At 36.4% G+C, this 23,405-nt stretch overlaps 4 protein-coding genes and 1 non-coding gene across 5 annotated transcripts; 2 read left to right on the forward strand and 3 right to left on the reverse strand.

The window, feature by feature from the left end:
- Positions 1-3,362: 3,362 nt before the first annotated feature.
- On the reverse strand, positions 3,363-7,597 carry LOC114719914 (5-methyltetrahydropteroyltriglutamate--homocysteine methyltransferase). The gene is made up of 12 exons (XM_028905489.1): positions 7,512-7,597; positions 6,998-7,351; positions 6,812-6,899; positions 6,355-6,482; positions 5,869-6,260; positions 5,615-5,778; positions 5,171-5,251; positions 4,915-5,081; positions 4,724-4,829; positions 4,362-4,612; positions 4,053-4,254; positions 3,363-3,951 (listed from the first exon to the last, which is right to left on the reverse strand). The coding sequence occupies exons 1-12, from the start codon at positions 7,541-7,543 to the stop codon at positions 3,586-3,588; spliced, it is 2,331 nt and encodes a 776-aa protein (XP_028761322.1). The 5' UTR covers positions 7,544-7,597; the 3' UTR covers positions 3,363-3,585.
- A 4,820-nt stretch (positions 7,598-12,417) lies between these two features.
- On the forward strand, positions 12,418-12,520 carry LOC114719922 (U6 spliceosomal RNA). Its single transcript, XR_003737943.1, has one exon. It is a non-coding gene; the product is annotated as a U6 spliceosomal RNA (small nuclear RNA).
- A 1,916-nt stretch (positions 12,521-14,436) lies between these two features.
- On the reverse strand, positions 14,437-14,766 carry LOC114719891 (uncharacterized). Its single transcript, XM_028905456.1, has one exon. The coding sequence runs from the start codon at positions 14,676-14,678 to the stop codon at positions 14,448-14,450; it is 231 nt and encodes a 76-aa protein (XP_028761289.1). The 5' UTR covers positions 14,679-14,766; the 3' UTR covers positions 14,437-14,447.
- Positions 14,767-18,192: 3,426 nt separating this feature from the next.
- Positions 18,193-21,168, forward strand: LOC114719920 (protein RRP6-like 2). Its single transcript, XM_028905493.1, has 5 exons — positions 18,193-18,888; positions 19,308-19,463; positions 20,025-20,183; positions 20,280-20,363; positions 21,085-21,168. Exons 1-5 carry the CDS (start codon positions 18,196-18,198, stop codon positions 21,166-21,168), a joined length of 1,176 nt encoding a protein of 391 aa, XP_028761326.1. The 5' UTR covers positions 18,193-18,195.
- A 305-nt stretch (positions 21,169-21,473) lies between these two features.
- Positions 21,474-22,874, reverse strand: LOC114719913 (UPF0481 protein At3g47200-like). The gene has a single exon (XM_028905488.1). It carries the CDS (start codon positions 22,872-22,874, stop codon positions 21,474-21,476), a length of 1,401 nt encoding a protein of 466 aa, XP_028761321.1.
- Between the last annotated feature and the right edge of the window lie 531 nt (positions 22,875-23,405).

Raw genomic sequence — 23,405 nt, forward strand, 5'->3', positions numbered from 1 at the left:
TTCACAATAGAAAATGACAAGTTTCCACAAGATTTTCATACTTTTTTTCCTAGAAATACAGTTTGTACATTTCTGACAGCAACCACTTCTGATAAACACGAAATGACAAGTTCACAATGAAAAATGACAAGTTAAGTATGGCAAATGACAAGTTTCCATAACGTTTTCATACTTTTTCTGCTGGAATTACAATTTGCACATTTCTGACAGCACCAACTTCTGATAATTGCAAAAAGCTCTAAATTGTGGAAATCAAGTATGATGATATTTCGGTGGATAAATCGATCAAGGTGTGGGATGTGAGAAACAAACGAGCCTTAAATACAGTGCTAAATGAATAAAGTTCTCACCTTATATGTAGAATTTGATGGTTTCTTGTTCATATGATATGACAATTTACATTTGGGATTTCATGGTTGAGGATGCACTTGTGAGTGGATATGATCATCATAGTGCATTTGCCGCTGGTGTTGATATGAGCATGCTTCTTGAGGGGCTTATGAGAGTTCTGGTGCTATAGTTTATACATTAGGAGGAAATGAGAGGTGAAATTGATGATAAAAGATGTTAATCAGAAGTGGTTACTGTCAGAAATCTACACATTGTTATTTCAGCAAAAAAATTTACAATTGTATGAAAACGTGATGGGAACTTATCATTTTACATACTTAACTTATCATTCACTATTATGGGCTTGTAATTTACTGTTTATCAGAAGTGTTTGTTGTCAGAAATCTGCACATTGTTATTTTAACAGAAAAATTTACAATTGTATGGAAACGTTATGGGAACTTTTCATTTTACATACTTAACTTGTCATTCGCTATTGTAGACTTGTCATTTACTGTTTATCAAAAGTGGTTGCTATCAGCAATGTGCAAATTGTGATCCTAGCAGAAAAAGTATGAAAATGTATGAAAACATTATGAAAACTTGTCATTTGCCATACTTAACTTGTTATTTTCCATTATGAACTTGTTATTTTGTGTTTATCAAAAGTGGGTGCTGTTAGAAATGTGCAAATTATAATTCCAACAGAAAAAGTATGAAAATGTATGAAAACATTATGGGAACTTGTCATTTGCCATACTTAACTTGTCATTTTTCATTATAAACTTGTCATTTCATATTTATCAGAAGTTGTTGCTGTCAGAAATATGCAAATTGCAATTCCAGCCAAAAAACAGTATGAAAATGTATGAAAATCTTATGGAAACTTGTCATTTTCTATTGTGAACCTGTCATTTGATAAATCAATGTGAAAATCCAATCATTTTAACAGAAAAAGTATGAAAACCTAATGAGAACCTGTCATTTTAACACAGAAACTCAAATTTCTATGAATTGCTTATCAGAAGTTGTCATTCGCTTACTAAACTTGTCATTCGCCTTACTGAACTTGTCATGAATTGTGTATCAGAACTTGTCATCTGCTAAAGAAATCTGAAAATGCTGTCATCTTAACACAGAAACTCGAATTTCTATGAATTGCTTATCAGAAGTTGTTATTTGCCTTCCTAAACTTGTTATTCGCATTATTGAACTTGTCGTGAAGTGGGTATCAGAACTTGTCAATTTGTTATTTTCAACAACTTATCAAACTTGGTTCAGACATCACCATATTACTGTCAAAACAAACAAGAAATTGCATTGACTTTTTATAATATTCAAAGTCTAAAATACTTTCTAAGAATTCTAGCATAGCATCTATCAACGTAAAACAATAAAGAAGCACCTCAAAGAGAGTCTTTAGCTCAGAATCTTCAACATTGCTGTTAATGTTTCTAACAAAAATTGTTCTAGAAGAATGTTCAACAAAAGAAAGTTTCCCTTTAAAACGTCCGAAGCAACTAGGATCTTTATCTGGACCATTGGCCCCTTTTCCTATAGTTAGATGTTCATCGCCTTCCAGCTCCATACCTCCACCACTGCCAAACAGATCAAAATCTTCCAGGTTATCACCAGTTTTGGTAAATTATTGAAACTTGAGTCATCAAAAACACCAGAAGATGGACCATCTTCATCAGGAAGGAGATTTCTAATGGTGTTAGCCTCAATTTCTTCAAGAGATTTGTATGGTTCATCATCAAGAAGAGGGAGACGAGTCGGAGAGTGAAGAAAGAGGGAGACGACTTGGAAAGTGAAGAAAGATAAAGTTAGGGCATGTAGACAAGGGACTGCAAAAAAGCAGAAGGGCATTTTTGTCTTTTACCTAACATTTCATAATTCTTATTTGGGACCGGGTCTCTGACAGCAATTATATAAATTCAAGGACCCAAATTGCGATTTTATATATTCCACGGTCTTTATTTGCAATTTTCCCTATTTTTTTTCCCGCACCCAAAATATTTTTTAGTGCATCTAGCACCAAGGTAAAAAAAAAAAAAAACTTCAGTATGCTGGACATCTCTAAAAAATATTTCGAGATGCTAAATGCACCATAAATACTTTAGGGTGCTAGATGCATCCAACAAAATTTCGGGATACTAGATGCACCTTAACCCTGTGTTAAAAAGAGTGAGTCGTTAAAGACATGTTCATTAATTTCTTATGAAAGCGAGGTCATATACTCATTACTAATATTCATTTTTTTTCCTTAACAATTTACGATGGGTAAATTCAAGCATGGACGCATCTAATTTTTTGCTTTTTCTTTTATAATTCCCACATCTATTATATCTTTTTATTGAGGGTTTCACATGTAAAAAAACTAAAAAAAGTGCTCGGAAAACAATAAACATCATCACATTTGTTAATTATGCAATATGTTATCTCCCCTCTTTTATAAATTATTCTCGAATAACTCGTTGATATCAATTGTTTTTCGCTTAACAATTTGACTGTTTTATAGTTACATATATACAGTCTTCCTTCATAATTATAAGTCCGTTTTAATTAATTTACATTCCCAGTACATTATCAATAACATACATTATTTATTCCAATTTAATGCCGTGTACATTTTAATTAGGAAAAAAATTATTAATTACAGTACAGTACTATACTCTTAATTGTGGAAATTTTCAGAAAAGCCGTGTTAGTTACACTTGAAAAAGGAAAAAATTATTCAAGGGATGTGCTGCAACGTATGGTTAACAAGAAATGTCATCTTCAGCTAGCTTTGAGCTCTAAGCCATCGTTCTCACTTTCCTTCTTCTTGACGGGTTTGTTATTCGTCTCCCTTTAACTTCTTCCTTGTTGTACTAGTTCCAGATTCTTTTGCTAGAGACTTGGGGCACCGATAACGTGGTTCTACTTAACACGGATCATTATGCTTAACACGGATCGATCACAGTTTAAAGCTTTTGCACGTACAATTCTAAAAGAAAGATTTCTGCCCAGGTATATTTTACGTGGGAATATTTCGATTTATTGATTTCTTATACATTCGATTATACAAAAAGGTACAAAATAAATGCCGAAACCAATCGCTCACAAGAGCATGTACTAAGCAACTAAACATTCAGCTCACAGTTATTGAAATAACAAAAAGAAAAAAAGGAAAGAAAAGAAAATTTTCCTTTATCTTTGAATCAAGCAGAACCAGTAAGAAAAAAGAAAAAACCTCTTTCTTGAACCATTTTATTAGGCACTGGCGAGCTTGTTGCGGATGCTTTTGGCAGCATCGACCATGTTAGTGAGGGCTGCCTTCACCTCAGCGTACTTTCGAGTCTTGAGCCCACAATCAGGGTTCACCCACAAGATGTTCTTCTCCAGCACTGCAAGCATCTTGTTGATCCTATCAGCAATTTCCTCAGTTGGTGGTATTCTTGGAGAATGAATGTCGTACACACCAGGCCCAATCCCAGCTCCGTACTTGACTCCTTCACGGAACACTGACAAGAGCTTCTCATCAGAACGAGAGTTCTCAATGGTGATCACATCAGCATCCATGTCGATAATTGAGTGGATGATGTCGTTGAAGTTGGAGTAACACATGTGGGTGTGGATCTGTCCATTGTTTACATTACGATGAATGATATATATATCTATACAATATGGATATTGAAGTTACAGTTTTTAAGTCGTTTTGATTTGTAATTAGGAAGTACCTGAGTGGTATCTTGTACTCCAACGTTGGTGATCCTGAAGGAGTGAACAGCCCATTTCAAGTACTCAGCTTGCTCTGACTTCCTCAGAGGCAAACCTTCTCTTAAAGCAGCCTCATCGATTTGGATGACATTAATGCCGGCCTTCTCAAGATCTTCTACTTCATCCTTAATAGCCAAAGCAATCTGGTAGCAGGTCTCAGATCTGCGGATGAATTTATACATCGTGTTTAGGAACAACAATACGATGAATACTGACTGAACCATATATCTACGTATAATGAATTAAATGGTGTGTTGAGTTTATTATACCTAGGCTGGTCATTTCGAACGAAGGACCAGTTGAGAATGGTGACAGGGCCTGTAAGCATTCCCTTCATGGGTCGTTTGGTCATGCTCTGAGCTGTAGATGACCAGAAGACAGTCATGGATTTTGGGCGGCTCACATCACCATAGATGATTGGTGGCTTCACGCACCGGGATCCATAAGACTGCACCCACCCATTGACAGTAAAGGCAAAGCCTGAAAGTTGCTCGCCGAAGTACTCGACCATATCATTCCTCTGCAATGAAAGGCATCCAGCATAAGTGAGAAGAGTTCAAACCATCCGAATTGTTCTAGCTTTCTCCTTCATTTAGTCATATGCTGTTATTATTTGAAGATGAAAGCTGACCTCAGGCTCCCCATGTACAAGCACATCAATATCGAGCTCTTCTTGGAGTTCCACTACTTTGCGGATTTCCTCCTTCATTTCCTTAACATACTCTTCCTCAGAGATCCTAAAGAAATCAAGATCAGCATGAATCGATGAAGCCACAAGGGGAAGAGAACAGAGCTAGATATTAGGCTGATCAAGCTTCTTACTTGTTAGCCTTGTATTCACGGCGCACTTTCCTTAGTTCTGCTGTCTGAGGGAATGATCCAATAGTGGTGGTTGGAAGGATTGGAAGGTTAAGCTTCTTTTGTTGAGCATCTAGTCTGGCACTGACATTTGTAGCACGGCGATGGTCAGAACCTTTCAACGCATCAGCCTAAGGAAAAAAGCAACCATTAGTACCAAAAGAATCATGTAGACACCCCATTCAGTTGAGAAGAAAACAGTCATGAATAAAGCACTCACGGCCTTGCGAACAGCTTCATTGGTCACTCTTGGCGAGGACTTTCTTGCTGCCAGGGCAGTAGCATTAGCAGAGAAATAGTCCTGAAAATAAAAGCGCAAAAACAGCGATTCAGCGAATGATGCAACAAAATAAGCAGGTAACAAATGGAAGTTGATTTTATTTTTACACTTTTTGACCCTCGTAACAACACGCCCGGAACAAACTACACTGAGTCAAATGCCAATATATAAGTTAACCTGACTTCCATTCTGAGATACTATCATTTTTTTTTTTTGGGTCAAGTGTCGGATAAAATCGAAAAAAGTTGCCTATGACCAATTATAAGTCAAGCGGTAAGTTCATTTGACAATAAAATTATTACAACATTTCGAGTAACGGACATTCTTAAGCAATCCAACAGAGAAATCTATTTTGTCAGGAGTGACATAAACCGAAAGAATTACCTCATCCTTTTGACCAGACAATGCCTTGGCCAAAGCATTGACTTCATAAATCTTTTGGGCAGCAAAAGCTAGCCATGACATGATCTCAGCATCCAACTTGGTCTCATTGGCAAGATCAACAGCAGTGTGAAGAAGTGAGCAGGATGTGGACACCACAAGGTTATCTGAACACAATTTAAATAACAGATTTGTTGGGCAACCTATTAACTGTAAAACTCCACAAAAATTTTCATATATACGTTGTCAATATTTACCTTTGCCCACAACACCCTCAAGACTTTGTAATGTACTGAGAGAAGCAGAAAGATCATTAGCCCAGATGTTCCTGCCATCAACTACTCCAGCAAAGAGGAATTTACCGCTGGGAAATCCGCCCTTGATCAAATCAACAGTCTTGGTTCCTCGGATAAAATCAAATCCAAATGCTGTGACACCCTTCAAAGCTGTAATGGTCTTGTATGCCTCAGCAGGAACATCAGCAAAGCAGGTTTCAACAAGCACATTGAGACCAGATAAAGAGGATTCGAGTTCTGAGTATGCTTCAGTGAATGCTTGTAATTGGTGAGATTCAAGGTCTAAGATAAGGGTGGGCTCATCAAACTGAATCCATGAAGCACCAGCTGCCTTAAGATCAGCTACGACTTCTCTGAGTTTATAATTATAAGCGAGTTAGAGAATTAAGACAAAAGTTGAATAAAGGGCAGATAGTTGAAGTCTGTATATAGGTTTATAGTAGTTACTTGTATACTGGAAGGAGTTTGGGGAGGAGAGTAAGAAGTGCAAGCGATTTTTCTACACCCTTGGCAGGCTTTGACAGCAATAAGTAAGATACTGGGCCAACGAGAACAGGGATGGTATCTACTCCAAGCTGCAAGAGGAAAATAAACGTTCATTGACAATGGTGATAATGACAAATATGCTTATTAGGCTTAAGAGTGAAGATTTATCACAATGATCCCCATACAAGAACTGACTGACATAATGGGATCAACAGAGCATTGAAAAATAGGTACATGACAAGGACTAAATCAATGCGATCATTTCAAGAAAGCTTCAGATCTTTCGGGCTTGGACACTGATACAAATAAACTGTCTTTGCAGTCCTTCTTATATCAATTAGCTTCACTGTACTTAATTCCAGATTCTCATGTTAGAGAGTAGTTGATTTAAATGACTTTTACACATATCGATACATACCGCCTTGGCCTCCTTGTATTCATTTACTGCCTTGTGAGAAGCATAGGAGAAGTTCACATCAGGTCCCAGTTCGGGGACAATATAATGGCTGGGTCAATGCAAAAATAAAAGCTTAGCAATTAGGTTACTCTGTTCGTATCATCGATGGTGGAAAGATAATACAAAAATGCTTTATACATCACTTACTAGTTCGTGTCAAACCACTTAGTCATCTCCATTGCAGGTACAGATGCGTTTCCTCTGGCCATGGAGAAGTAAGTATCAAACTCAATCTCCCCACCAGTCCAGCCATACCTCGGTGGAACAGCGCCAACCGTGGCGGTAGCATCAAGCACGTGATCGTAGAACGAAAAGGTATTGCTGGGGATGTACTTGATCCCGACCTCAGCCATCTGCTTCCAGATGGATGCCCTGAGATCAGCAGCAACCTTTTTCAGGTCACCGGCACTGCTCTTCCCATCCCAGAACGATTCTAGAGCGAACTTGAGCTCTCTCTTGGGGCCCATCCGAGGGTATCCAAAAATATGGGACGCCATCTTTCTGATACATCAATTCAAAATTCAAACACAAGTCAGACGTTAGGGTTGAGAAATTTTAATTTGACAACAGATACGCACATCGTTCACAACACAAACCCGCGTATAGGAAAACAACATCCATCAAACAATAATAATTGAGGCGATATGTAAGTTAACGGTACCTTCTTGTATGATCCTTAAAAGTATGAAACATTACGTGTCATTTCGATCGAATTTACACAATCGCAAGATACAGGAAGCCAATGCACTTCCATAAACAACACTTTCAAGGGGGAGAGCAAATGGCAATAAGAGATGGTGAAAAGAAATGTGGGGAGGAAAGACAAACGTAAGCTAACTGAGGTAGAATTGAGCAGGATAACACTTGGGGAGCTCACGCCACTAGTGAACAGCCGCCCAATATATCTATATTTGGAAAATTAAATACGGCTTATTTATCATCAGATTTGCTTAAGATTGTTACGTTATCGATCATTTATCTCTGAACAGGGGATGAAAAACGAAATAATAATTTAAAGGCTCCGATCCATTATAATGAGAGAACCCCAGAACTAGATCCACAGATGAAAGTAATCAAACACAATAGATCTACCAATCAATCAATTTGGTAAAAAGGCATGGAACCAAATCGCAGTTTTGAAGAATAAACAGCGAATTCAATAACAAAACTCCCAAGAGATTATGCATGCAGAAACGCTTTAGTTAATTCGAATGAGCGTCCTTGAAAGCAGCACACGCATACCCGGAGATCTCAGCGGGGGATAAAAAGTTGAAGGAGAGAAAAAAAACAGAGAACTCAGCCAATAATGGGGAATGTAGACGACGAAAGAGAGACAAATGGGACGATGAGAAAGGAACAGAAGTGGGGGAGAGACAGTGAAGGGAACCTCGAGCAAGGCACTTTGTATTAGCACAGACACAGAAAATTAGTGAATAATAAACGGACGAGAGGAAAACGAGGAGGCCCGTGCCTTTTCAAGTGCAGGGAGACCAATTCTCGCTTCAAAGATAGGGAGAGACATTGAAGCAGTGAGAAGGGCGCGAGTAAGAGGGAGCAGTTATCGAGTTATTTATAGCCATTTTGCCGGGAAGACCACCGTGCAGCTCCAAACGCTGACGTTTGCTTGCTTTGGCTCCATTTCAAAATTTCTCATGTCATATTATAATATTCCAATTAAATAAATCGTTAAAAAATTTGAAAAATTAAAAAAAATTGTATACAGGACCTGTTCGGAAAAAAATTATTAAAACCCATACTAATGTTATAATAGATTCTTACTTACAATTTTTTTTATTTCTAAGGTCTTTTTTTGTGATTTTTCCTTAAAAAATTGTAATAAATTCTACTATCATTAATTAATTATCAGCAGTATAATTATTCTCGTAATTTTATAAAATTAATGCAAATACTACTATTGTGGAAGAGAATGGACTATTGTTGAATTTTACATACTCAGACAGTCATACTTTGAGTGTGAGATTATTCTCGCTTGAAAAAATGCAATAGTATACTCCCCACGCTAACGGCATGCCATTTATGGAATTAGGGGTGGCGAAAGGAATTTAAAAAAAAAAATGTTTGTATTTATTTGACCATCAAGCAGCGACGCCAAATTTATTATTTATCAAATACTCATAATTATAAATTACGTGAATGTTTTGCAAGTGCTTAGAGAGGCGAATGCGAGTGTCCTTTTGCGGGGTTGGTGATGGAAGTTGGCGTGAAAGGACTAAACAGGAATACGCAATGATCGTATAAGAACTTTGTGGCGGAAAAAAAAAAACTACCTTTTATTATTATTAATATAAAATCTAGTTCATTAATTTAAAATGTTACCAAATTATTTAATTATGGCATATAAATTATTAAATTATATATCAATTAATAAATGAGGTAAATTAGTTAATAAAAAACAATAGATGTAAATAATTTTAAATGATTTAGTAATTTTTTATTTTTTTTCAAATTAGTTAACTAGACTGTAGTATTATATGTGTTTTTTAATGCAAATTCAGTTCCTTAAAAAATATATATATATGGGATCGACAAGTTTCGCTCTAGTTATTTTATTTTACTACTCCTCCGATCTTTAATATAGAACCTAATTCTTGAATTAGTTTTGGTTATAAATATAAGACCCATTTATTATATTTATCAGTTTTCTCTAAATTATCCCTGTGGATACTCCCTTAACCATAATCAAGTAAAAGAATGAGAGGAGGTATTCAGAAAAATGATTATGGTGTTTTAGGAAAAACGTGTTATTTTTCTTATAATTAACTAACTTACCTAACTTCCCTAATATAATCAAATTAGTTAAATGGGTCTTATATTAAGGATCAGAGGAGTATTATCTTTGATTTTTAATATAAGAATTAGTTGACTAATTTAAGTGAGTTAAGAAAATTATTTAAATTAGTTATTTGTAATAAATATGTATTATCTTTTCTAAAATATTATTGCTAATCAAGTGTATTGTCTAGAACTACTATTATTACAATGGTTATCTTAAAAAAAATAAATATGAGAAATAAAGTGAATTGAGGTCTAATATTTATGATCAAAATAAAAGTTAAATAATTTTTTATATTAAAGACCGGAGGTAGTACTCTTCCAATCTTTAATATAGAACCTAATTATTGAGTTGATTTTGGTATTAAATATAAGATATATTTATCATATTTATTAATTTTTCTAAATTATCCTTATGAATATTTCATCAACTATAATTAAAAAGAGGGGTGGAAGATATTAAAGAAAATGATTATGGTGTTTTAGAAAAAACATGTTATATTTTTTATAATTAACTAACTTATCTAATATTTTTAATATAATCAAATTAGTTAAATATGGAGTAATTATTTTTGACAAACTATTCAGTTATTTAATTTTGTTGTTCATTGCCAAAACCACAATCAAATGCCCAAATTACCCTGGGCTTCATGGAAAACGACAACCTATTGCGGTTGGTGCCCGGGGCCGGGGGTAGGTGAGACAAGGTGGGTTTTGTGCTGATTAAGTCTAATTATGAGCGTTACGTGAACAAATTATGTTGGGGTCTTCTTTTTAAATTTCAAGGGGAAAAAGTTTTTGAAATCTGAACACAGTTTTTAGAAATTTAAACAGTATGATATGAAATGATTGCGCACGTAAATGATAAAGAATTTTGAAAAAGATGTGCTTTGTTTTTAACGGGTGCAGACTTAGCATGACCACTGAATTCACACTCTAAATCCTTAAATTATTTTTCAAAAATAAAATATTTTATTTGCCACGCTCGAAACACAACATAAATCGAGACAAAAAAAAAAGGAGCTGAGTATAACTATTCGTATTTTAACAAATAAAATAAAATAGAAACGGACTAACGTAACTGTTTTCACGTATCAAAAACTAACTACGTTGACTTAAAACTTTCATCCATAAAAGGTAAATACGTAGATAAATTTGTCTTGTTTTACGGAAAAAATATTTTTGGGTGCTTCTAAACACTTTCTAGTCATCAATCAATAACTACTAAAATACTTGTAAAGTTGGGTTTTAAACCATTGAATTCAAACTCTAAATCCTTAAATTATTTTTCAAAAATAAAATATTTTATTTGCCGCATTCGAAACACAACAAAAATCTAGGAAAAAAAGAGAGTTGAGTATAACTATTCGTATTTTAACAAATTAAATAAAATAAAAACTGACTAACGTAAGTGTTTCCACATATCAAAACCTAATTGTGCCGACTTGAATTTCAAATATGAATAAATGAAAACTATAGTTTTAGAAATATTTTTACAATATATAAAACAAATACGTAGAGAAATTTACCTCGTTTTCCCGAAAAAACACTCTTGGATGCTTCTAAAGACCTCCTAATCATCAATCAATAACTATCAAAATACTTGTAAAGTGGGGTTTTAAAAGAGCGTTGAGCAGAAGGAATGCTATAATAAAGCCCAAGGCTAAGGCCCCGTAAATTATTCTTAAAAACTAAAAAAACGAGTGGGACGTGCACTTATCCTCCTCTACACGTGTACTATTTATATTATTTGTCATGAGCCAAAAAAAATACTACATTTTGTTTTTAACATAAGAGTCTACTTGAATTTTATTTTGGTCCTAGTTATAAGATTTCAATATAATTTATTTATCATATTTATTTATTTTTTTAATATAATGTTTATAATAATAATAATTCTCATCAACACGTTTAGGCAAATGGGATACATTTTAACCCCCTTTCTTCAGCGCAGCGCCTCAAAGTCTTCAAAGTTTACCTGAATCTTGTCTCTCAAAAACGCACACGAGATTTTTGGCAAGGCATTATGATTAATGTTCCAAAGGAGAGAAATAGCAGACGAAATAATGTTTGAGGCTGCAGTTATCATTCTTCTTTACCGTTCTTCGTTCAACAGTCACTTGCCCAAAGTAAAGTAGTGCTTCCGTCTTTTGGACGCCTTGGGATTTTCGTTCTAAAACCCACCCGCATATCCTCCGTCAAACAAACAGCTCATATTCTGGGGCATTAATTTTAACATTTCGTCAGTCAATAAAACAGGTTACTGGCTGACAAGTGACAACTAAGAAGGAAGAGATCTATCTAGTTATGATCCGATTGGGATTTTTCTCAAGCTGCAAGTCTGTCAGTAAAGCAGTATTTGGTTGAGAACTCATGATGTGTGCTTGTTCTTTGACTTGACACGTCCTCAAGCCATTAATGCATGGGGTGCTGGGCACTGGGCAGACGATTCAATAAATCAAGCGTCCCATCAGAACTTCAAGAAAACCGGCAAGGCGACAGAATGCCTACGGATAGAGGTATGGTTCCTATTTCCTGTACCTAAAATATCAATGAAATATGCGTCAAAAGGCTTTTTTAGCGTTCATCTTCCATCTCCTTCCCCACACATTCATGTTTCACTGCTTTGCTTCCAGCTCCAGGAGACGAGGCTTGGACCTGTTGAGGAGTGGGCAACTCGCTGCAGTTTTCAAGAAGAGCCCTCAGAAGTCCCACATCGCTCACGATTATAACTGTATCGTGGTTTATATAGACTTGCTGCAGCGCTTTAGAACGTCCCTTCGGGGACATCCGATAAAATTGGAACGATACAGAGAAGATTAGCATGGCCCCTGCGCAAGGATGACACGCACAAATCGAGAAATGGTCCAAATTTTTTTTTTCTTCCCGCTGTTTCGTTTCTGTGCTTGCTCTGTTTTTCTCCGTGTGCTTCTGAGGTGAATGGTCATCTCTGTGTGCTCCATGTCGTTGTATGCTTACTCTGTTTTCCTTCCTGTGCTTCTGGGATGAATGGTTTTCTCTGTGTGCTCCATTTCGTTGTGCGTTTACTCTGTTTTTTCTGTGTTTCTGGGGTCAATGGGTAATACACTTCACTCTGTTTTTCCCTGCTCTTGGAGAATGGCTATTATTTCAATTTTATTCCAACGAAGAAAATTATCATCTGCCTGGACTTTAACGATTAAATAAAAATGAGATATCAAACAATTATAGGTAAATTTATAGAAAAGGATAAACGCTGATTCGTTCGCTAGTACAAGTAACCTTTATTTGAACTTAACAAGCCGTCTACAATCGAACATGATCGACAAACGGTCGGTTTAAAAAGAAAAAAGAAGAAGTTTCATGAAGGGGAAATTTTGAATAAGAAATGATGTTGCTTCATAGTGGGGAGAAGATGTAAGGACCCTTGTGGCATGCCCAAAACTCGCGGATCTCGCCCCTTGACCCAAAGCTCATAGTTTTAACGTGCTGTAACTTTTTATATATGGTTCGTGAACCTCTCCACACCATCGATGGATGAGTGAGTTTATTTGTGCCACCTTCTAGGCGAAGCCAGCGGTTCTTGCCAGGTTCGTATAGGTCTTTCTTTCTTTGCTTTTTTTCCCCCCCTCCTCTTAAGCATAGTTCTTGCCAGCCGACGGTGATGTCCATTTTGTTCCGCGATGCAGTTGGGTCAAAAAGATCTGCTTACTGACGTTATGTTAAGGTCAGAATACTTCGTCCCTTGTGATTTGTTCCCTAGTTTTACTGTAATCCGATTCAAATGCAAGTTAAAGGTCCCTATCAAGTAGGATACACCCCATTAATCGTCACCTGGCCCCACAGGAAATCAGAGTTGCTCCAAGAAATGATGAATTATTAGTTATTAGTGATATATATTTATGTATGTGGGTGTCTTTTTTAATACACGTGTTTGGTTTTATATTGAAAATTACTAAAATTATAACATGCTTCAACAGTAGCTGTAACTTTGGTTATCTCCAATGCAAGATAAAGGGAAAAAAACTCTCTGAATCTGTACTAGTTAGAAATCATAATCAGTGTATCAATACAACATTTTATTGTCTGTAAGGGGGCTTCAAAATTGTCTATAATTCCCAATTAATCCCTTAACTTGAATTTTCCGCTGGAAATGATTGAGCCCGATCATTTTTCTTGGAGCCCAGATAGCATTTTTGCTTGGGCTTCATACACTGCGTTACAAAAATGACCTCCAAAATTACAAAATGCGCCCCGGCACAAAAAAAGCAGCAGTACTTGCTGCTGGGTGGCCTGACATATTCACAGGCATGAATATTATTTTTAATATTTGGGTTGAGTTTATAAAATATAAAATAAATACATATACCAGAGAAGTTTTGTATCTTCTGGTCAAAAAAAAAAAGAGAAGTTTTGTATCAATATCAAATATTTGTATCAAGCTGGACTATACCCCAAACTTTCATCACCAGCAAATTATTTTATTAGCTATTGATAAATTGATAGATGATAGATCGTCAGTCCAAATTAATAAGCCGGGAATCAGTTTGGCGTGATGATTCATTTAAACAGCCAAGTAATTACGATCCACCAGAGCTTCAGAAATTGAAGTAACTTGAATTGCTTGGTTCCTCTGTTCTTGTTTCTCAATTGAAAACAGCGAGACGAAGATGAGAATAGGAGAGCGAAGTTTTCATATCATTGTAACCATCTAAAATTTAAATAAAAATAAAAAAACAGGTAGAAATGATAACTGATATGTACATATGCCACTGCAGAAAGCTCGTTTCCAATGGAATTTAAGAGCAGACACGACGTTGAGAAATCAAGGCCATACAAGATCAACACAGATTCTTGACTCCAATGGATTGTTCATCTCCACGGCATCTTCAGAACTCTGGCTTTTGCGCTTATCGTTCTGATTTCTCAGCGATTTTGTGGCGGCAGCACAGGAAGAAAGAGAAGAGGAAGGAGGAGGATACGCCGCTAACAGAGACGCAGCATCAAGCTCATGATTGCGAACGACCTCAGAAAAGAGAAGAATCAGGGAAGCCATGGGAACACAGAGAGCAAGATAAGCAGCTGAATTGTTTAAATTTGAAGCGGATGTGAGAAGATGATGGGTGTTAAAGTGAGAGTGAAGAGATTTATAGGGAGGAGGAGGGAAGTTCAGACTTTTGAGTTCGTGGGTTTGGGACGCCGAGGAGGGGACACAAAAACCGGGTCCCGGAGCCGCTGATTGCCTCTGTTGCGTGCCCCGCCTTTTTGTTCGTGGGCCCCTCCCACAAAAAGTCGTTACGAGAAAACTACCTTCTGAGCGCATGGTTTTTCTTTGTTCCCCCTCCTCATGAGGAAGTGTGCTACAATTGCGGGTACAACAGCCATTGATCAAATCCCACGGATCACAAGTTCCCTCCTTGTAAACCAGACAAAATAATATTATTAAAAGTATCATCCACTACAGCCAATGTTTTAAAAGCCGGACCGGAAGTCGAACTGGAAAGATCAACAGGTCATGGTTCAATCGGTCGGATCGGTTGGACCGTTTGGTCAGACCGGTGACGCAATAATTAATTTAAAACAATATTATATACATATAATTAGTATATATGAAAAATATCAAATTATTAAATAATTTAGAAACGCATTTAAATAATCTACAATTATAATGAAATCATTGAAAATGGACTAAAACCTTATATATTTAAATTTATGTATGTTTAAAATATTTAATGATATTACAAATTATCAATTCATTCAAATCAAAATATTTTTTTAAAAGATAGACCAAATATTGAAACAAAAAGACTAGCGACTCACGATTTTAACACCACAATATATGAAGTTTTCAATGAAATAATACTATATGGTTATAAATAGTCTAAAAATATATTAGGATATTTAAGGGGATCAATTTTTTTATTTTTCTTCTATTTTTTTAAATTTTTTAGTATTTTTTAGTCAGGCTAAAAAATCGTCCGGTTTTTTGAAAACCTTTCCGGTTCCCGGTCCAACTCCGGTTTCCGGCTTAATAACGGCTCAACTCCGGTCCAATCCGGCTCAACTATGTGAACGGTTTTTTGGTCCAAACCGAGCCGTTAACGAGTCCGGGCGACGGTTCAACCGGTCCGACCGTCCGGTCCGGTTCTTTAATCATTGACTACAGCTAATAATTGCTTATATCGAGTATTTTATAATTATCATATCACTTATTCAGTTAATTATAATCATGTGTTTTAATTTTTTTATATAAGTTTAGTCTTGAATGATTATTATATAAAACACAGGACACATAGCGAGTGTGATCAAAGAATTTTACATAATACTCCTCCGATCCTAATTATAAGACCTAATAACTTATTTGAGGAGATTAAGGAAGTAAGTTAAGTTGGTTATTTATAATAAATAAGTGTTGTCATTCCTAAAATATCTTTGTTAATTAAGTATATTGGCTAAAACTATCATTATTAGAAGGATTATCTTGGGAAAAAATGTATAAATATAAGAGACAAAATGGATTTGGGTCTTATAAATTATAATTAGGACCAAATAAAAAGTCAAATAGGGTCTTATAATAAGGACCGGAGGAGTACTGCTTTTGATCCTAATTATAAGAGCCAATTGACTAATTTGAGGAGATTAAGGAAGTAAGTTGAGTTAGTTATTTGTTCTAAATAGATGTTGTATTTCCTAAAATATCCTTGATAACTAAGTGTATTGACCAAAACTATAATTATTAGAAGGACTATTTTGAAAAAAATTGAGTAAATATAAGAGACAAAGTGGATTGGGGTTTTATATTTAGAACCAAAATAAAAATCAAACAGGGTTGTATATTAAGGATCGGAGGTAGTAATTATAAAGAATTTTACTTAAATTTTATTATTCTATTAAAATCACAATCTTTCTGCTTTTCTTCTCATAATCCTTTTCAACTTTTAGGTAAAAATAGAGTTCGGATATAATATCTCATAATTTTTTTCCATCTTAAATCATTATATTTTCATTTGAATACTTCTCACATATAATAAAAAATTAATCTGTAAAATATTTTAATAATAATTTTACAAAATGTTACTCTTAATCATCCATTTTTTTATCTATAGGTGGAAAGGAGGAATTAAAAACAAAAAAGAAATAGGACTCTCGACGAAGAATGTTCATTTCAGGTTAAAAAAAAAACCAAGAAGAAAATTTTTATCCAATGTTCATCCATTAAGATCTCTTACCTTCATTGCCCGTCATCCATCGAATCACATCAAAATTTTCAATTTGAGTACAATGTCTGAAAAGTACTTGACACTAGAAAAACTTTCATCCAATTATCCTACTCAATTCAACGCAATCCAGTATAATTTATGGATTTAAGTATTTTTATACTAAATAAAATCTCGGCGAAAAGCATGATATAAAATATTGTTTAGCGATAAATAAAGGTGGAATTAAAACTCCTCCTCCGATTTCTTTGTCAGTAAAGAATTTAATCGCCACGTGGAGTCTCACGGCCGATGGCACGTGACATAAACATATATGTTTGAGACCCGCCCGCTGCTCCCGCGAGTAGAGCCAGAAAAACGGGCCGAGCCCATCGGGCCGGCCCGTTTAGGCCCTGAAATTATGAGGGCCGGGCTTGATATTTTTCTCTTAAAATGAGAAATAAGCCCTGGAGGGTCGAGGGCTTAAAAGGGCCAAGCCCTTTTATAATTTTTTTATTTTTAAAATTTTTTTATATAATATTAATATTATTAATTTTTTACATTGTTAATAATATTTCAAATATTTAGTTATTATTATCATTTTAAAATTAAATTTAGTTTTAGATAATAATTTATCCAATTAAATTTTTAAAAAATAGGTTAATTTGGACTTTAATAATGGTTTGATTTATATTATATACGTTGATATTTTTAAACTATATATATATTTGATAATATAATATTTTTATACTTATATAATTTGTGATTCTATAATTTGAATTAGAAATTCATGAGTTTCAACAATAATGTTTCTCACATTAAAGTAAAATAATAGTTAGATTGCAAAATTCAAAAATAAAATTCTTATAAAGAAGAAAAACTTGATTTTTTTGTTACGAAAGAAAAGCATACTTATGAAGAAAAGTAATTAATTATAGTGATGATGAAGTTTCAAAAAATTAATGATAGTGTTTATTTATTGCACAATTGCATTATAGATAAAACTTTTAGATGTTGTTATCTTGTTAATGAATGTTTTAGATGTTTTTAGATGTTGATGAATATTTATATATGATAATATTTTATATTTGTGACTTAATTTTATTCATATTTATGTCTTTTATTAATAATTTCATTGGTTTATTTTTATATTTTTATAAAAAAATTTGATAAATATAAAAAAATAGTATTTTTTTCTTAAACGGGCCAAAAGCCTGCGGGCCGACCCTGGCCCTGTAGCTTAAGGGCCGGACCTAGCAAATCGGGGTATTTTTAAAATTTCAGCCCTGAAGGGCCGGCCCTTTTAAGCCCGCCAGCGATGGCGATGTTTAGACTAAAACCCTAGCCCTAAACCCTTCACCAATGTCGGCCATCACGATGAGTCAGGACGCCATGGACGTTGATCAATCTCAGCCCACAACCAGGGCGAGTACTTTACACAATTTATCGGCTGGCCCTTTGTCTTCGTCAGCCGCCAAGCTTTCAGGTTCTTCCCGTTGCTTACCTTCGGACAAAGACTTTCACTTTTACTACAACTTCGACGAATTTAAGAGACCAATTGGAGAAATTGCGAAAAAATCTCAGACAATGCTGGAAGCCATCGGCAGCTCGGCGCATTTATGGGGCAAGGAGATTGATTTACCCATGGATATCGACGATGCATATGACTGGCTGGTTAATGTGAATGACGAGGTTTTTGAGCGGTTCGATGTGTCCTTCGATGAGTTTCTTAGGATTAGGAAGAAAGAGGAGGAGACAGGGCGTCCTACGAGTTCATTGCCCGACTCGGACGACGGGTTCCAGTTGGTTTATGGGAAGAAGAAGAAGAAAGGAGCTAATAATCCGGGAGCTGGGAAAGTAGAGGAGCCAGATTCAATTCCTGCCTCCTGTGTTAAAGTGGCCGCAAAGGACAGGAAAACGACTGGGTCGAAGCCAAAGGTTCCGTTTCATATACCAACAATTAGGAGACCTCAGGATGAGTATAACATTCTAGTCAATAATTCGAACCAGCCTTTTGAGCATGTTTGGTTGCAGAGGAGTGATGATGGCCAGAGGTTTATTCATCCGCTGGTTAGTTCTCTGATTTTTCATGACAACATATATTGTTAAATCTTTTTTCTTCTTTTTGGTTATTTGATTCACTCTGTAAAGGATGCGATCGAGTTCCTAGGGAGAAAAAAACGAGTCTTCTTGAGACTTCGCATACCATGTCAAAGGGATAATTGAGGGAAAAATATGGATAGTATTGTCGTATTGAAGCGCTTCGCACAAAGCTTTATTTTTGAGCAGAAAATCGGCCGTTACATTTGAAGAGACATTAATTAAAATCCAGGGCTTTCCTCATGTAGCCTTTTTTCCCAGCAGAAAAAAATGATGCACGTGAATGGGGCATTTCTATAGCCTTTTCATAATTTCACTTATCTTTTCTTGTTTTACATGTTGGTTTTATTCCATGGTCTTTTTGAATTAGCTATTAATTTTTCGTTCAGGAGAAACTCTCTGTATTGGATTTCGTTGACAAAGATCTTGGGGATTTTCAACCTAGGCAGCCTTCCCCGCTGGAATCCACCCCTTTCAAACTTGTGGAGGATGTCAAAGGTTTGAAGGAATTGGCTGCAAAGCTGCGTGCTGTTAATGAATTTGCGGTAAAATATGAGTGATGTTTATGATATTTTGTTGAAAACTTTTGTGCATTTTTATGATCAACCGCTTGCCGCTAAATCCTTGATCATTTTTTTTTTGGGGAGCTTGCTTCCCTTAATTTTAGCATGGCATGTTACTATCCTTTATGCTATTGTTTTCAGCATGTGTAACTGCAATGATGCGTGGTGCTCCAGTAGTTTTGTTGCGTATATAAACATTGGCCTTTGAAGGCGCTATAGGAATTGCATATAACGTCAACACTGCATTTAGTCGGTGGGAATGGTGGTAGGGAACGGGAACGGTAAGGGAAAGCAACTTTTAGATTGTTTGGAAGATGTCAGCTATTTGCTAGTTTATGGGAATCTAGACACCTGTATACTAGTGGTAAGGAGGTGGCTTCTTGGGAGACTTGCCTTTAAGGGAAGAATGTGGAAAATGGGGTTCTTGGAGGGATTACTTGTCTTTATAGAATCCTTATATGTTGGGCTGAAATATCCTAAAAAATGAATTAATATAGAAATTCCTATTCATCTAATATCTTTGTCTTGGTTTGAAATGTATAGGTGGATTTGGAACATAATCAATATCGGTCCTTCCAAGGCTTAACTTGCTTGATGCAAATCTCAACCAGGACTGAAGATTTTGTTGTGGACACTTTGAGGCTTCGGATTCATGTTGGGCCCTATCTAAGGGAAGTATTCAAGGATCCTTCCATAAAGAAGGTCTGTTGCACATGAACAGTTCTTGCTGCCGGCTTGCAGCTCTAGTTTGCCTCAGTTTATTGACTTTTTTTTTTTCTTTTTCAAATGCTTAATTAGGTCATGCATGGAGCCGATCGAGATATCATTTGGCTTCAACGAGATTTTGGCATTTATGTTTGCAATTTATTTGACACTGGCCAGGTTTGTGAAATTATTATAATTTCCATTGCTGAGTTCCTTCCCCGTGAAATTTCCAGGAAAACATTTTTGTGGTGAATGTTATTTTTGCAATGGTATTATTTTCTGTGTAACATATTTCATTATGCTGACCCTCATTTGCAGGGTATGACAAGGTGTTGAGGGCAAGAACTAAATTCTTTACTACCACTGCCATATGAATTAGGCCTGCACTAGTCAAGTGTTGTGTTTTGTTGGGATGAGTTCTAGTTCTGGGCCATCCACTAGCAAGAATATATGATCATATTGTTGCAGTCTTGAAAAAAATTTGCTGGAAAATGATCATAACCAAATTAGACTCTGAACCCTGGTCCAATTATTTTTTAAGTTCTGAAATTGGTCATCTTGTTTGTATCAGTATTTGAGACATGTTCAATGGATTTGCCTACAATGTCTTGCTACTGTAATATGCTCGCAAACTTTTGCAAGATCTTTTCCCATCAATTCAGAGGATCCTGGAAAGTTTCAGTATCTGTGCTTTTCTGTTCTTTATTTCTTTCGTGTTTTTTTTTTTTAATTGCCAGTGATTGTGCGCTTTTCATGTGGGCATGATGCATTGTCTTGTTTTCTGGAGGATATCTTGTATTTTCTCTACCTGTGTTATTGTTGATTGATTTTTTCTTCAATCTGCCTTCACTATCTCCTTCTTGAAAGGGAATTAATCAATGTTGAATTCATTGCTCAGGCCTCAAGAGTATTGAAATTGGAAAGAAATAGTTTGGAATATCTTCTGCATTACTTTTGTGAGGTTACTGCGAACAAAGAGTAAGCTCACTGCTCCTTCCCTCTGGTCTAATACAACTACCTTCATTTGAAATTAACAAGCCGTCTACAATTGTTCACTAATACAAGTACCTTCATTTGAAATTAACAAGCCGTCTACAATCGAATATGGTCGACAAACGGTCGGTTTAAAAAGAAACAAGAAGGTTCATGAAGGGGAAATTTTGAATATGAAATGATGTTGCTTCATAAGGGGGGGAGAAGATGTAAGGGCACTTGTGGCAATGCCCAAAACTCGCGGTCCTCACCCCTTGAAATGAGTTTTATTTCTTGGCACGAATAGGTTAATCCCTAAGCATTAGGAGGAGGAGGGTGCATGGCCAACCACGTCTGGACGAAAGTGAGAAAAAGCGCAATGCTTGCAGCAACGAAGCCAAGCAAGGCCCATGGGCTGCTGAAATGGTCGTGCAGAGCCTGAGCCAACCACGTGAAGTATTTTTGATTGTAACGCGTCTCCAGGTCACGACCTACTTCCCTATACGCTGTGCCGGGCATCAAGTCGGAGCTTATAATGTTGAAGAGTTTGGCCACATCTTCGTCGCTGCCAAGTACGTTGTGGAGAACCCCAGCTTTCCTTAGATGTTTCACATCCTCTGGATGGTCAATCAGGGAATCCAAAAATGCTACGTAGGAGCTGATCCCGTAGCCGTTCATGAAATCTGGGCACATCTCATACGCTATCAAGTTCAAGAATGTGGGAAGCGTTAAAACGTCCACGATCAGCTTGTTAAGCCAGAGTCTCCCAAAACCCCTGCGAGTCATTCCCCAATCGAATCTGATATCCGTAAGTTTTTTACCATCTCCCTTGGCTACCGAAATCCCTGCTGCTTCAAGCTCCTGTATGTTTCTGTATGTTGGAAACTTTTGAGATCCCCGTTTCGCTGGGTCCGCAGGTTTTCTATCATCACAATCAGGATCAACCAGGATGAATTTGCGCAGAAGATGCAGCAAATGAGGTGGTTGCTCCACTGTTATTTCCACCTGTGGTGGTGGATTCCAAGTCGTTTCCGTCGGTGCTCCCTGGCCGGTGATCCTTTCCCTCTGATACCTGGACAAAAATTGTTTTATCCAATTGTCCAACTCCCTCTCGCGTGCATTGCTCAACAGCCTGAGCAGAGGATAGGGAAGTTGGTTCTCCAGCAAGAGCACATCCTGCTGCACAAGGACCAGCTGATCTTCCTTGATCCGCAGGTTTTCATCTGGGCGCTCAGTGTTCACTTTTTGGAGGAATCCAAGCAGGGCACACGCGTCCAAAAGGAATATCCATGCAAGCTTCTCCTCCTTATCGAGGAAGCCTTCAATGGCGTCCTCGGTGTAGAGCTCCTTCAGTTCCTGCAGGCGACTTCGAATTTCTTTAAATAGCGATCCAGCACTTCGTTTGATATCTTTAAGGTACATTGCTGCCCATGTCTTCTTGCAGCGCTCTCCTCCCTGGAGATCATCTTCTCCATGATGGATGGGCCCGAATGATACCACCTTGGGGCGGTAGTACCTGCCCAAGTCGTCTCGCTTTCGAAGATATGGTTGGACTTTTTGTATCTTGGGAATGGGCTTTAGAATTTGGCGATCCTCTCTTTCAAGAGTTCGCCTTTTCTCTTCGAGTTCGTCCAAGCTGCTCTTCAACTTTTGTGGCAAATCTGACGGGGTTGCTCCTCTCTCATATGAGCTGCATGAGCAATCTGATGAAGCCATTGTTCAGGTGTTTGAGAGGAACTTTGCTGAATTCTAGGGCTCTGCTCGATAACTACGGACACTCGCGCACTCTGCATAGGATGAACCTTATAAAATGCAATAGGAGGAGCTTGCTTTATTGATATCTTAAGTTTGGAACCAAACATACTTCATCCAGAAAAAAGCATTATTTCTACTGACTAGTCACAACGTATTCCACCAGCTTTGCTTTAAAAAAGAAATATGGAATATTTGTGACCCTTGTACGTCAACAATCTTACCATCAGGTAAAAAACAGTGTGCAATGTGATGCATGCCATACAATAAAGTTTGAAGAAAGAAATATCTAAACATATTTCAATAACTTAATGACAACTTTTTTAAGTTGTTAATAAGATTTTTTAGTAATTTTTTCGGACCCCACTATAATTCTCGCTTGCTAAAAGCCTAAGATTAAAGTAATCAAACACAATAGATCTACCAATCAATCAATTTGGTAAAAAGGCATGCAACCAAATCGCAGTTTTGAAGAATAAACAGCGAATTCAATAA

The sequence above is a fragment of the Neltuma alba genome, unplaced genomic scaffold (assembly GCF_004799145.2).
Source record: "Neltuma alba isolate B1F8T4 unplaced genomic scaffold, ASM479914v2 tig00011958_pilon, whole genome shotgun sequence".
Taxonomy (NCBI): Eukaryota; Viridiplantae; Streptophyta; class Magnoliopsida; order Fabales; family Fabaceae; genus Neltuma; species Neltuma alba.